The sequence below is a fragment of the Petromyzon marinus genome, chromosome 26 (assembly GCF_048934315.1).
Source record: "Petromyzon marinus isolate PM22_M1 ecotype Great Lakes invasive population chromosome 26, UKy_Petmar_22M1.pri1.0, whole genome shotgun sequence".
Lineage (NCBI taxonomy): Eukaryota > Metazoa > Chordata > Hyperoartia > Petromyzontiformes > Petromyzontidae > Petromyzon > Petromyzon marinus.
The window spans coordinates 4,536,001-4,551,161 of record NC_133692.1 but is presented as its reverse complement, the minus strand read 5'-3'; the positions used below and the strand labels follow the sequence as shown (position 1 = coordinate 4,551,161).

General features: G+C 52.0%; 1 protein-coding gene across 8 annotated transcripts in view; it reads left to right on the top strand.

Moving 5' to 3' along the window:
- The window catches only part of LOC116946199 (RNA binding protein fox-1 homolog 1-like), a 191,884-nt gene that overhangs the window by 139,756 nt on the left and 36,967 nt on the right, over positions 1-15,161 (top strand). For all 8 annotated transcript variants that reach the window (XM_032961166.2, XM_032961168.2, XM_076069888.1 and 5 more), the window contains exons 6-7: positions 978-1,038; positions 11,432-11,485. In XM_032961166.2, the coding sequence (XP_032817057.2) occupies positions 978-1,038; positions 11,432-11,485 (115 nt within the window). The remainder of the gene's footprint in view (positions 1-977; positions 1,039-11,431; positions 11,486-15,161) is intronic.

Here is a 15,161-nt window from a genome sequence, read left to right as displayed (position 1 = left end):
AGCGGCCGCCCTAGTTGTGACTGCGGGTGTCACAATAATAACAACACTACGCAGCCTTCTGATTCACTACACAGTGGACGTTAAAGTTCCCTTGGCGTCACGCACAAGAGCTTAGGCCATCTCTGTGACAGCGTCAGGGTTTCAATGTGTAAGCCGTCACGTATACGCGTGGAGGGCTCACTTCTGGCAGGAGGAGGTCACGGGACAGATCCAGGACATTGTGAGTTCACTGATGTGCCAGGCTAGGTGCACATTGTGGCTGTCACGTATTATCGTGGAAGGCTCCCTTCTGGCAGGAGAAGGTAACGACACAGACCCAGGGTGTTGTGGGTTGACTGACTGAGTTGATTGCCAGATGCACCACCTGTGCCCCCCACTCCACCAACAGTGTTCCGCACACGCGTTACGCGCACGCGCGCGTGCTAGCTCCCTGCCCTTGACGTGTGCAGGGGACGGTGGCGTGGTTCCCGCACGGGACGCCCGCGCGATTTGAATGAGCAGAGCGGGTGGTGGCAGTGGTGGCGGTGGTGGCGGTGGCGGTGGTGGCGGCTATGCCGCTGTACGTGGCTGCCTGTGATCCGGCGACGCGGAGGCAGCGATGGCTGATGGATGGTCGCACAAATGTTGCGAGACTCCCTTGCCCCGTGGGCCTCCATGCGGTGCCGTACCGTGGCTCTGGAGCAGGAGACGGTGGAATCGCAAAAAAATGTAGACTCCACCCGTTCCGTTTTGTGCGGGATAGAGCGTCTCCCCCTCGCACGCGTGGGTTTTATCCGGCTGCTCCGGTTTCTTCCCACGAGTCAACATTTATTAAGTGACCCGTAACATCTTCATACACAGAGGACCGCAAGGCTCGGGCAATTGTTGTCGCCGGCTCATCTGCGTGCATGTGGGTGCATGTGTGCCCGTGTGTTTGCGTGCGTGTGTTTGCGTGCGTGTGTTTGTGTGCGTGTGTGCATGCGTGCGTGTGTCCGCAGGTAAACAACGCCACGGCGCGCGTTATGACCAACAAGAAGCCCATCAACCCCTACGCCAACGGTGAGCGGCGTCCATCGAATACTCTCACGCACGCAGACACTTTAGCACATATCACATACACATACATACGTATTACATATACATTACATAAATGTCGTGCTATCCGAGCATCGATACCGGTGGGAAAAGTGGGCAGTGGGAGAAGCCAGCGATGAATCTGCCAGGAGGGAGAGATGCTACCATCCCATGCCCATTCGACACGGCCTGGGACTAGGAGGCATTGCAGGAGAACCACCGCTTGCACGGTGGCATCAACTCCCAGAGCCCATTGAGTCCAGAGACGTCGGCGGAGGCATTTGAAGAGCCTGACCCAAGTTTGAGTCCGAGCCACGGCCAACATCAGCGGCGAACGATACCGGAACCGGTCCTGTAGCACCACCCCCCCCCCCCCCCCCCCCATCGGATCAAGGCTTAACCCCACGACACGGCGTGGGGGTAAGCCTTGATCCGGCAAATGGAATGACGAAGTGATGTACGTTGTTGTTGGTGTTATCGTTTAACACGAAGTTGACTGTTCCAACCGCGTTGAAACTTAATGAGCGCTGAGCGCGTGATCCCGATCGGCTCTCCGGACTTGGCGGGTTCCGTGCCCCGAGCTGGGTTCGTGCAGGCAGGCAGCGTCAGCGCCGGCTACGACTTTCACAGTCTCACGGTGGTTCAAGGTTCAAGTTGGTTTAGTTCCAGCAATGTGAGAACTCCAAAGACCAGGATGGAGTCTCGTTTCGCAAGAGCGACCTGAATCAACACAAGTAATGGCAGCAGCAAAAACGAAAATGAATACCAAATAATACAACTATTTAACTACTATTTTTAATTTGACTAATTTTTATTTGACCAGGTAAGCCCCACTGGTACCTAGCAACAAAGGATAGCTCAACGAAGTTGCTTATCGCGTGGAAATTTATATCAGCCGAATCTTGTGAACACGTGATGTTGATTCTAAATGTGGAGGGAAAACCCGGAGGAACTGGAGAATAAATCCACGAAACCACGGAGAGAGAGACACGCAAACTCCAAATAAAACATGCGTCAGAGTCGGGATCGAACGCACGAACCTCCTGCATATCAGGCGAGGTAGTTAACATCTCGCCACCACGGTGCATCAACAATAAAGTACACCGACGAAACAGCAGGAATTGCACAAACGTCAATCACGTTCTCCGGAGCGTAAGTCGGTTACAGCAGACTATTTGTCGACTGAGCGTTGCAGAAAAGTTCGAGAAATATGAAAGAGACTATTTCAGTCGTAAAACGTTGTACCGGTGGCACCACCGTGGGGAATGTGGCGTCGAGTCAAGGACATAAATGCAATGGGGGGGGGGGGGCGGGGGGGAGAAATAAAATGTAATGGGTAAAGGGGTACGAGCGATGAGAAAGCATGGGAATCAAGATGGGAAGGATGGGAAAGCATGGGGAGTGAGATGGGAAGGATGTGAAAGCATGGGGAGTAAGATGGGAAGGATGCAAAAGTATGGAGAGTAATATGGGAAGGATGGGAAGCATGGGGAGTAACATGGGAAGGATGGGAAAGCATGGGGAGTAAGATGGGAAGGATGAGAAAGCATGGGGAGTGAGATGGGAAGGATGGCAAAGCATGGGGAGTGAGATGGGAAGGATGGGAAGCATGGGGAGTAATATGGGAAGGATGGGAAAGCATGGGGAGTAATATGGGAAGGATGGGAAAGCATGGGGAGTGAGATGGGAAGGATGGGAAGCATGGGGAGTAATATGGGAAGGATGGGAAAGCATGGGGAGTAATATGGGAAGGATGAGAAAGCATGGGGAGTGAGATGGGAAGGGTGTGAAAACATGGGGAGTAAGATGGGAAGGATGGCAAAGCATGGGGAGTAATATGGGAAGGGTGTGAAAGCATGGGGAGTAAGATGGGAAGGATGGGAAGCATGGGGAGTAAGATGGGAAGGATGTGAAAGCATTGGGAGTAAGATGGGAAGGATGGGAAAGGAACGGAGAAACGGGAGTAGAGGGGTCAGGAGAGGTCAGGATGAAGGTGGAAGAGGCTACACGGGGGCCTCAAGGTTGCATGGAACAGCACACAGAAGTCACGTGGTTTAAGAGAGGCTTGAGCTGATATAAGTTAACTTGGACGTGTAAACGGATAATGACCAGGGTGTATACAGTGAGGGAAAAAGTATTTGATCCCCTGCTGATTTTGAACGTTTGCCCACTGACAAAGAAATGATCAGTCTATAATTTTAATGGTAGGTTTATTTGAACAGTGAGAGACAGAATAACAACAACAAAATCCAGAAAAACGCATGTCAAAAATGTTACAGTGAGGGAAAAAAGTATTTGATCCCCTGCTGATTTTGTACGTTTGCCCACTGACAAAGAAATGATCAGTCTATTATTTTAATGTTAGGTTTATTTGAACAGTGAGATACAGAATAACAACAAAAAAATCCAGAAAAACACGTGTCAAAATGTTACAGTGAGGGAAAAAAGTATTTGATCCCCTGCTGATTTTCTACGTTTGCCCAGTGACAAAAAAATGATCAGTCTATAATTTTAATGGTAGGTTTATTTGAACAGTGAGAGACAGAATAACAACAAAATCCAGAAAAACGCATGTCTAAAATGTTACAGTGAGGGAAAAAAGTATTTGATCCCCTGCTGATTTTGTACGTTTGCCCACTGACAAAGAAATGATCAGTCTATAATTTGAATGGTGCGTTTATTTGAACAGTGAGAGACAGAATAACAACACAATCCAGAAAAACGCATGGCAAAAATGTTGTAAATTGATTTGCATTTTAATGAGGGAAATAAGTATTTGACCCCCTCTCAATAAGAAAGATTTCTGGCTCCCAGGTGTATTTTATACAGGTGACGAGCTGAGATGAGGAGCATACTCTTAAAGGGAGTGCTCCTAATCTCAGCTTGTTACCTGTATAAAAGACTCCTATCCACAGAAGCAATAAATCAATCAGATTACAAACTCTCCACCATGGCCAAGACCAAAGAGCTCTCCAAGGATGTCAGGGACAAGATTGTAGACCTACACAAGGCTGGAATGGGCTACAAGACCATTGCCAAGCAGCTTGGTGAGAAGGTGACAACAGTTGGTATGATTATTCGCAAATGGAAGAAACACAAAAGAACTGTCAATCTCCCTCGGCCTGGGGCTCCATGCAAGATCTCACCTCGTGGAGTTGCAATGATCATGAAAACGGTGAGGAATCAGCCCAGTACTACACGGGAGGATCTTGTCAATGATCTCAAGGCAGCTGGGACCATAGTCACCAAGAAAACAATTGGTAACACACTACACCGTGAAGGACTGAAATCCTGCAGCGCCCGCAAGGTCCCCCTGCTCAAGGAAGCACATATACATGTCCGTCTGAAGTTTGCCAATGAACATTTGAATGATTCAGAGGACAACTGGGTGAAAGTGTTGTGGTCAGATGAGACCAAAATGGAGCTCTTTGGCATCAACTCAACTCGCCGTGTTTGGAGGAGGAGGAATGCTGCCTATGACCCCAAGAACACCATCCCCACCGTCAAACATGGAGGTGGAAACATTATGCTTTGGGGATGTTTTTCTTCTAAGGGGACAGGACAACTTCACCTAAAACACACGGCCAATGCAAAAAAGGAGTGGCTCAAGAAGAAGCACATTAAGGTCCTGGAGTGGCCTAGCCAGTCTCCAGACCTTAATCTCATAGAAAATCTGTGGAGGGAGCTGAAGGTTCGAGTTGCCAAACGTCAGCCTCGAAAGCTTAATGACTTGGAGAAGATCTGCAAAGAGGAGTGGGACAAAATCCCTCCTGAGATGTGTGCAAACCTGGTGGCCATCTACAATAAACGTCTGACCTCTGTGATTGCCAACAAGGGTTTTGCCACCAAGTACTAAGTCATGTTTTCCAGAGGGGTCAAATACTTTTTTTCCCTCATTAAAATGCTTATCAATTCATAACATTTTTGACATGCGTTTTTCTGGATGTTTTTGTTGTAATTCTGTCTCTCACTGTTCAAATAAACCTACCATTAAAATTATAGACTGATCATTTCTTTGTCAGTGGGCAAACGTACAAAATCAGCAGGGGATCAAATACTTTTTTCCCTCACTGTACGTCTCACCAGCAGCGGGTGTGTCCTGTTCAACCGCGCGTCATGTTGGTGTCATTCGCGAGAGCAGCCCATGAAACGCCGTGGGTCTCGCTCCGTGTGTCACGCGGTCCGCTGTAGGACACTGAACCGGAAAAACCTCACAACCACCGCCCGTGCCACCCAACCCCAATCTCACGCCACTACGAAGCAATCTCAACGTTGCTCATTGGCGCAGCAGTGATTGCTACATCTGCATCTTTTTTTTATAAAACAAGTAGTATAATTATTAGTTATTTTCGCACTCCTCTCCCACTGGGGATAGCCCTGGTGTTTAGTGGGATCTGTGAACACACATCCCGTGCCTCTACGGGACAAATTAGCACTGTTTAAGGAGACAGTTTGCAGAGTTGCGAAAGCTTTGATACATGCATTACTTAAGAACGGGGGTTTTCAGCAAAGGTTCCATTAATAATGATTCAGAATGTGAAAATCACGCAGGTATTCTTCCTTCATATGGTGAGAGGCGAGAGAATGATTAATGGAACGAATTAATGATTCAGAGAGAATGATTCAGCGAGAGAATGAATAATTCAGAAAGAGAATTAATGATTCATAGAGAGAATGATTCAGAGAAAGAATGAACGGTCCAGAGGGAGAATGAATAAATTCAGCGAGAGAATGATTCAGAGAAAAAATGAATGATTCAGAAGGAGAATTAATGATTCAGTGGGATAATGAATTATTAAGAGAGAGTGATTAGAAGAAGGAATGAATGATTCAGCGAGAGCAATATAAAATGATACAGAGACGTGGGAAAACCACAGGCAAGTGCTGGAGAGAGACATCCAGAATCCGCGCCAACAGTTGTCCAAGATCTATGGTCCTCTATTGGGATATTTTGGCCAACTCCATTCACGAGTGGCTGTACACATGTGGGAGGACACTGGGGTTTCCGGAGAAAACCCACTCGTGTGAGAGGGAGTAACACTCAATCCCCGTACAGATGGAAGTTAAAATTAAGGCAGTGACATTTGAACAAAGCCCATCATTACAACTTCCTCCTACTGGCGTAACCCCCCTCAGCCTTACCCACCCTTCACCCCCCTTGACCTGTGACCCCTGCGCCAGACTGTTGATAATTACGGCTGCTAAGCACAAGGCCAGAGGCCTAAAACGCCAAACGTCCAGCATCATCCAGCACGATGGGAGGTGTAACAGGGGATAGCTGATACGGCTTCTTGAGTGGAGGCGAGGATTGTGGTTCTTGGGAAAAGAGGCGATGGGAGGGGATTCTAAAAAGGAGATGATTGCGAATGAAGACGCAGAGGGAGGTGACCTGCAGTATGGTGAGTCGATTAAGTGAGTGGGTGGGTGAGTCGATTGAGTGGGTGGGTGGGTGAGTCGATTAAGTGAGTGGGTGGATGAGTCGATTGAGTGAGTGGGTGGGTGAGTCGATTGAGTGGGTGGGTGGGTGAGTCGATTGAGTGAGTGGGTGGATGAGTCGATTGAGTGAGTGGGTGGTAGAGTCGATTAAGTGAGTTGGTGGGTTAGTCAAATTTTTGGGTCGGTGGGTGAGTTGACCGAGTGAGTAGGTGGGTGAGTCGACTCAGTGGGTGGGTGGGCGAGTAGCTGAGCGAGTGTCTGAGCGGTAGTGTCGTGGCAACTGAAAACAGAGCGTGGAACCGAAACGTCAGACATCGTGGCGAACCGAAAAGGGTTGTATCTAAGAGGGTGTTTTCGCTCGAGCGACGAATCTCCCAAATCTCTAAGAACATCGGTTGAGGGTAAATCTCTACCCGGGCGCCTCTGCGCCTACCCACGAGCGAAGATAACATAGAATGTATTTATATATAGCGTCCTTCATGCAGATTCCATCTCGCAATCGCTAAGTAGGAACCACAGACCAAGCTGAAAGGCTGCCAAGCGGTGATCCGGCACCACCAACAATTGCTCTGCAGTTCTCTACATATTAAGATGTTTTCAGCCAGTTCGTGACGAGCGTTCATCACACACGTGGCTAAGAGACCGGAGGGCCCGGGAAAAGGCGACGCATGCGAGGGCGCAGCACTATATCCCGCGCAGAATGAACAGGTGACTTCAGTGCGCGCGTCGCTGTGCCGCATTCTGCCGGCATACGTAAGGCACGGCTCCTCTTCGATGCCCACGGGCAAGGGAGTCTAGCAACACGACGTTACATCGAGCGCGGTGATCAACCAACCCCTCGCTGCTGCCTCCATAGTGGTGGATTGCAGGAAGATTGCGTGCATACCGCCAGCGTCTGCGCTGAGTTGCGCGCGTGGCACGCGTTGCACTGGTCTTATTTACACAGAGACTGCTCGTAAATTGGCCCCGCATACAATACGCGGCACTGGTTGATGTTGTTGTTGTTGTGAAGCTACGATGGATGAAAAGGAGTTCGCCGGTCGTTTAGTCCCGGTCGAGGCTTTTGATGGCAGACGATACGAGCCCTTTGGTTTGTATTTCACACGACCCGTGCTGCTGTTACCTTCTCCCGGATTCTCCTCGCTGAACGGCGTTCGCGCCGCGCGCTTTGAAACTCCCTCCGTTGGCGAACAAACACGCGCGTCGGGTATCGTAAAAAAAACACCAGTTTAAATATTGAACAAGACACCCGGGATAGTTCTGAATGTACTTTGGAATTATTTGTAGCTCGCAGCTCTTCAAACGATAGTTTTCTCTCTCTCTCTGGTTGCTCTCTGTACGTCCACGTGGGGAGCGGCGGTGTGATGGTTAGCGCACTGCGCCACGAACCCAGCGACCCGGATTCGTTGCACGTCCGCGGCCGGTACCAGTCCCGAACATTTGAAACTGTCCCTGGCGCTTCCCCGAGGGACGATTCAGCCATAAAAAAAAATATGTGCCCATGGTGCGGTGTGTAAACGTCACCGTCGAAGACACAACGACGTGGTTCTGACCACCTCGTGTGCCGTGCCGACTTTTGATCGGCGATCGCTAACAGCACTTGCCACAAAAGCCCGTGTATGCTTACACTGAGCGACGGGAGCAAGCGGAGGAGGGGACAGGGTGGTATCTTTAGCCTTTTCTTCATCTTGATATCATGTCACAGCATCCCCGACGTCTCCACGGCCAACCACCCTTCCAGCATTCGCGTGGCAGCAGCCACTGGAGTGCGTGTTCCCAACACAACGCCAATTAGTGTACAATTCTAAATGTTACACGTGGCCGGCAATTAGAGGGAGCGGCGCGGACGTCAGACCCGCGACCCTCGCGCTCTCTCTCTCTCTGCCAGCCGGAATCGCGCTTTTCTGATATTCGAGATAAATGCCACGAGTCCATTTACTTGCCAAAGCCAATAACTTTGGCGCCACTGAGGTCAATGCGCACCACTTCCCCACCCCCCTCCTCTTCCCCACAGCGCTATCCCTTCCCCGTGCCTCGAGGCTCACGTTCACATCCAACACTGCCTTCACAATGCAAGTGAGGTTTTCCCGCGTGGGGCTTTTCCTGCGCGTTGAACAACTCCTCCCGTCAAGCCTTCGCCGTGCACTGCTGGCGGGCGTCTTCGGGAGTTGTGTTCTAGCACCGCAGCATCGCGATGTACAACCGTGGTGTGTGTGTGTGGCGGAGGAGGAGGAGGGAGGGGGGCGGTGAAGGAGGGGGAGAGTGAGGACGGTGATGATGAAGGGGATGAGGCAAAGGAGGAATAGGCTCAGGCAGAGGAGGAAACACGGGAGGGAAAGGCTTAGAAAATGGGGGGCGGGGAAAGGAGAGAGGGTGCGGACGGAGGGAGTAGGAAGAGGATAAGGCGGAGGAAGAATCGGAGGAGGAGGAGGTGAAGAAAGGTGGGGCGGGGGGGGGAGGATGAAGTGGGAAAGAGGAGGTGGATAAGTTGTAGAAGAAAGAGGAGGAGGAGGCGGCGGCGGTGTTGTGACGAGGGTTGATTCCGCGGCACGCGTTGCCCGGTCCCCGCGTGCGTAATTTGCGTGACCGCCAACAGCCGCCGGTGCCGCGCTGCTGCGCGCCTGATGCATCATGCGCCGCTGCTGCGGCCAGGGAGGAGACGATTGTTGTGGGAGCAGCGAAGGTGTGGGGGGGGGGGTTGGTGGGTGGGAGACCGGGGGTGGGGGGGGGGCACACCGATCCTGTAGGGCTGATGCTGAGAGATGGCGAAGCTCGCAGGAGGGGGGGGGGGGGCGCACCATCGATCAGCCGCGAGCCCTCGAACCCGCCAGCTAATTGAGGGGACGTTAATGGAGCTTTGAATGCGGGCGAAATTCATCAGCTCGGCATGGGCTTAATGGCAGGGCTGTCGGGACGGGACCGGGGTGGGAGGGGTTGGGGGGGGAAGGGGGAGGGGCGAGGGGCAGCCGTCGATTCGGCTGACGAGCCCTCGGTCCTGACCAAATCAATAACGAGGGGAGGGTGGGGGGGGCTTTGTGGGTGGGATGTGAAGAGGTTCGTGAGGATCGCGGGCTTGGGTAGTGGGGTGGTGGTGAGGGTGGGGGGGAGTTGGGGGGGGGGGTTGCGCTGCTTCCTGGGGGGGAGAGGGGGCGGTCAGGGTGGAGGACATTCAAGGGGGCGCGCCCAGGGGGAGGCTGCGAGTCTGGTAATGAGAAGGGTTGTTAAGTGAGTCACCTCGGCACAAGAAATCATCTAACATTTTGCAATTAATAATTCCTCCCCCCTCGGGAAATTTATGGCGCCCTCGGGGGGTGGGGGGGGGGGAAGGGGGCGAGGGGTGGGGTGGATGGGGTGGCGTGGGGGCATTGGGGGAGGGCACTACCCCTGACCGGGGGCTACCTCCACCTGAGTGTGGGGGGTGGGGTGGAAGAATTGGTGGCCTCCACGTCTCACCCTCCCCTGAGTCCCTCGCCGGCAATCCCCCTCCACCCCTCCCCTCCCCTCCTCCCTCACCCCACTGATCAAGGCGCGGCAAATCTCTCCAATGCGAACTGCGTGGCTCCTCGCTCCTCGCGGCGGCGCCGTGAACGACTCCTCCGCGGCATTACATTCGGCCCTGTGGTCTGACGTTTCGCGCCGAGTGCCGGGAGCTTCTTCAGCGGCACAAATCTGACTCGCCTGCGTGACAACCAAATTCTCGTCTCTGCAGAGCAGGCGAGAGTGCGAGGATTACTCGAAGGTATCCGTCTCGGAAGTAGTTCTGTGATGACTCCTTCCCCGCGGGCTGTTCCCTCTCGACACTCCGCCTTGTAATGCATTGCACCGCTTGTTGAGCTGCGAACAGCTGACGACCACTGCCATGCCGTGTACACGGCCCTTGCGAGACAACTGCATTCAGTTCCCGTGGAAGCATCGCGCCTGGCGCGTGAATTGTGCGAAACGTCGGACATCGTGCCGCAAAGAAACACACAGAGATGTACTAAACTATAAACTATTGTTTTTTTATGATTTTACCAGGTAAGGCCCACTGAGCTATATATGCTCTTTTTATATAAAGCGGCTGGCCACACATTATTGCTCGACGAAGTTGGTTGATCATCAAGTGGAAATTTAGAGCAGCCAAAGACTCTAAACGCGTGGTGATGTTGTTGATCATAAACGTGGAGCGAAAAAAACGGAGGGCCCTGAGAAAATTCCACGCGACCGCGGAGAGAGAGACACGCAAACTCCAAATATACAGCGGCAGGCGTCGGAATTGAACCTACGACTCCTTGTACACCAGGCGAGGGATTTAACATCTCGGGAGTTAGGAAATACATCGCGGGGGTGATGAATAATAGGGAATCACTCGCGTTATTCACCTGCACCGCCCGGTTAATCCGCGTGTGTGCCTCTCATGACGGAGCTGATAAGCCGAGTCCCGAGGAGTCGCAAGGTAACCAGGGCAGGTCGTGTTCAGGGGTCACCAATCGCACAGAATAGTCATCCAGTCATTCGTTAATCACCAATCAGCGATGGACCAGCGTGGCGAAGTATGGTCAAATAACCGGCCCCGCCTCCCCCGCAGGAGACCCTCATCCCGGCAGTGGATTGCCCAAAGGGTCTTGCTACATTGCGAGATGCTTGGCCCAAATTCCTTTGTTTATTTTAAGGCCTGCACGGCACACGAGGGGGTGGGTGGCCAACAACACTCTCGGCCGCCTTTGTCTCCCCAGTGGCGATGTTTACTACACACCGCAGTGGGTATTCTTTCGAGGCTGAGTCGACCTAAAACCTTCTAACGTGCACACCCACATTCCTTCTTTACCCTCCCCCACTCCCCCGTGTCCCGCCACCACAGCCCGGTGCAGTTGTACCGCCTGCACACTCGACAGTAGAGAACCCCTCCCCCCCCTCTATGTTGCTCGTGTGAATGACACTGCGCGTGTCCTGTAACCCGCAGGTTGGAAGCTGAACCCAGTGGTGAGCGCGGTCTATGGCCCAGAGATCTATGCAGGTGAGCCGCTCACCATGTCACCCACACCCACACCAATGCGCCGTGAGGGTTTGAAACGTCATGTGCGGAAGCTTCATCCAGCAGTGGATAGACAGCGGCTGCTGCAGCTGCTGCTGATGATGATAACCATGAAAGTACTCAGCCTTCGTGCATTATGCTAAAAAAAAACATCCATCTGTATTTCCTGAATATGTGCGGTGTGGTCGTCTCGTCTTGTTAGGTTAATGCGATTCTTCAGGAACTGCTGATTGCTTTTTGCATAATGCAAACAGGCTCAGTGTTTTGTGGATACGTGCCTGTGCGTTGTTGCTGCTGCTGTTGTTGTTGCTTGGAACGCGTGGTTTTACGGCCTACACGCCGTTTTTTCCTTGCGCACGATGGCAGCCAAACGTTCACGAGCTGAATGTCGACGTGGAGGTCTTCTGTGGCTGCTGGTCACAACGAGAGGGCTTCAGGAGAGTGAGTTCGTGTGGTTTTGCTGTTCCTTCTCCTCCTCCGTTGAAGGAGCGCAGCCTACGGTGGTTTTAGAATATATACAAAACATTGTTTGGCTTCTTTTGTATATACTGTATTTGTTTAGCGATTTGCTTACCTATGCTATACTTTCCACGCCAATCGTACGTATGTTTGTATTGTTGTTTTGTTGTAACGTTCTGACCCGCCCCTACTGGGCAACTGTGAAAAAGAGCTTCATAGCTCATCGGATTCTTCCAGTAGAAATACATATTCTGATTCTGCCTTGCTGTATGGTGCACAGTTTGTGTTGCATGGCCACAATCTCACGACTGTGACTTATCTTTAATGCGTCTTAAAGCGTCGCATTGTATCTCTGTGAGACTATGTACACTACGTATCTCTATGGGTCTCTGTATATCTCTATGGATCTCTGGCGTCTATGCATCTCCATGTGCACATATGCACGTCGGTGTATCTGCGGGGTTTATTTATAGTCCATAGTGTGGCTTGCGTGGCCACGATCGGGCCATTGCTGCTTGTGACTTTAACGTGCCACGTACGGAGGCGATGTGGTGCCCATCGACCTGCTAGTGATGTTCTGACGAGGTCGATGGTCATACCGGTCGCCCCGAGGAGGAGTTTCGAAGCGAGTAGGGAGGTGTAATGATGTTTGGGTCCCGAACGAGGCGGTTTTTTGTGTCTCCCTTCTTTTTTTTCTGAAAGACCACATGGATTCACTCTGTTCGCGCAGCATCAGTAGCAGCAGCAGCGTTCTTCCGGATCTTGGTGAGATTCTAGGATTGTGGCAGCAGCGGCAGCGCGATCCCAGAATGGGGGGGGGGAGGGGGAGTCGAGATTCGAGTTGGCAGCGAGATGATACTGTTGAGATCGTGGCAGATGATGGTTGGTCGGTGTTTGTCATTGTTACGCTGGGGGTTTTTTGGTCTCATAATTGACAGATTTGATGATGATGATGATGATTAATTAAATTTTGGGAAACGTCACTCAAGTGATCACGCTCGCATGACGTTGAAAGAAACTGCCAAAACCGTATTGGTCTGGCGATGTGCCGCACGATTTAGCCAAAAGGAACAAAACGGATGAAAGCCTTTTACCAACGACTCGCGGTCCCTGGCACAAGACGTCGCAGGCTGCACCACGCCTCGAGCGGCTCATGGGGGGAGGGGGGGGGTCGGTGCCTTGGTGGGAGGGGAGGTCCCCGAGCAGAGTGCGGACTGCTCGCTCCGAGTGTTTATTTTCGTCAAAATCCACCCTCCAGTGGGAGGGGGGGGGGCTCTTAAGGGCTCCCTCGAGTGGAGGCCCCTTACGCCAGCAGTGGCGTGGGCGAGCAATTGCAGTGCTGCGCCTTTACCTTCTACCATCCGAAATCTCCTCGCCGGAGCCTCCGTGGTTCGTGGTTGTCGGTTAAGTGGGGTGCTTGGTGGAGCGGTTGTGGCGGTGGAGATCAGGTTGTGTGTGATTGTGGCATGGCGGAGGTTGCGTGAGGTTGTGGGGTGGTTTTGGGATGGTGTGATTGTGGTGTTGTGGTTGTGGTGTGTTGGGCGATGATCGCGCGGTTGTGATGCTGTTGTGGCATTGTTGTGATGCAGTTGTGCGGTTTCGTGGTGGAGTGGTTGGTGGTGGTGGTTGGTGGTGGTGGTGGTTGGTTGGTGGTGGTAGATGATGGTTGGTGGTGGTAGTTGGTGGTGGTTGGTGGTGGTGGTTGGTGGTTGGTGGTGGTGGTGGTGGTTGATGGTGGTGGTGGTAGTTGGTGGTGGTTGGTGGTGGTTGGTGGTGGTAGTTGGTGGTGGTAGTTGGTGGTGGTTGGTGGTGGTGGTGGTTGATGGTGGTGGTAGTAGTAGTAGTGAGTACTCCGCCCATTTGCCCGATAATGGAAACGAGCGCGAGACCACGGCGGCTTTGGCATCCGAATTCGCTGACACAGCGAAGTAAAAGCCCACCCCCCCATCCCCCCCACTTCATTCCTTCACAGAAAAAGTCAACGGACGATGTCGGGCCACGGACAGCGGGAAGGCACTCGCTTTAATGCCTTAATGTACTGTGTGGCTTTCTTATAAAATTGATCTGGCCGCCGGTTTTTTTGTTCAGTTGTTTTGTTTTTCTGCTGACTTGAGGCTTACACACGCGCGCGCGCACCACGCACGCACGGACGCGCGCACCACGCACGCGCAAAAACAAATCCGGTGCCTGAAAACACCGCGCGTCTTTTAAACTCGGGGAAGGGAAACAACAACAACAACAACAACAGCTGCAACAACGACAACAAAAGGAGCAAGGAGTGCGCCAATTGTGATTGTGTAAATGGTACAGGAGGTACAGGCTGTGGGTTTTCGGAGCGAGCAACTCGCACATCAGAAGACTGTGAAATTAAATCCATGGTTTGGGTGACGTTGGCGGGGGAGGGATTGGAGGAAGGGTGTTGACTCAGCCCCATCATTCCTAACTTCTTCCGAAGTCAATAAAATGAGTACTACATTTAGGGGAAGTCAATGGCAGTTGTCTTTTGGAATCTCTCTTCCCCGCCATAGGAATGTAGAATGTTTCACCACTCGCTCTGCAGGCCTGTAAACAAGAGATGTACAGTACGTTGAACATCTTTCGCACCGTACGTAGCCAACCGTGCTCATCGGAGGTGTGGGGGAAGAACAACAAACTAAATACAAAAAGCAGTTGTCAAGAAATGCGTTTTCAATCTGGATTTAAAATGCATAGCTCCGGTGGTTTCCTAATATCGGAAGGAAGAGCATTCCAGACGGCCGCAGAAAGGCATCTGAAAGCGCCGCGCGATGCGGTGACCGCTGTCTTTGTTCGATAGTAGCCAAAAGCTGCTGCGAGGATGATCGGAGTTTGCGGGATGGTTTATGGTTAGAGCAAATACCGGTGTCTAGTTAGCGAGTAAAGCTAGAGCTAATTCCAGTGGCTAGTGAACTAGTGTGGCTATGGCTAGGGCTAATACCGGGGCTAGTTAACGAGTGTGGCTATGGCTAGGGCCAGTGTCTAGTTAGCGAGTGTGGCTATGGCTAGTACCAGTGTCTAGTTAGCGAGTGTGGCTATGGCTAGGGCTGTACCAGTGACTAGTTAGCTAGTGTGGCTATGGCTATGGCTAATACCGGGGCTAGTTAGTGAGTGTGGCTATGGCTATGGCTAGTACCAGTGTCTAGTTAGCTAGTGTGGCTATGGCTAGTACCAGTGTCTAGTT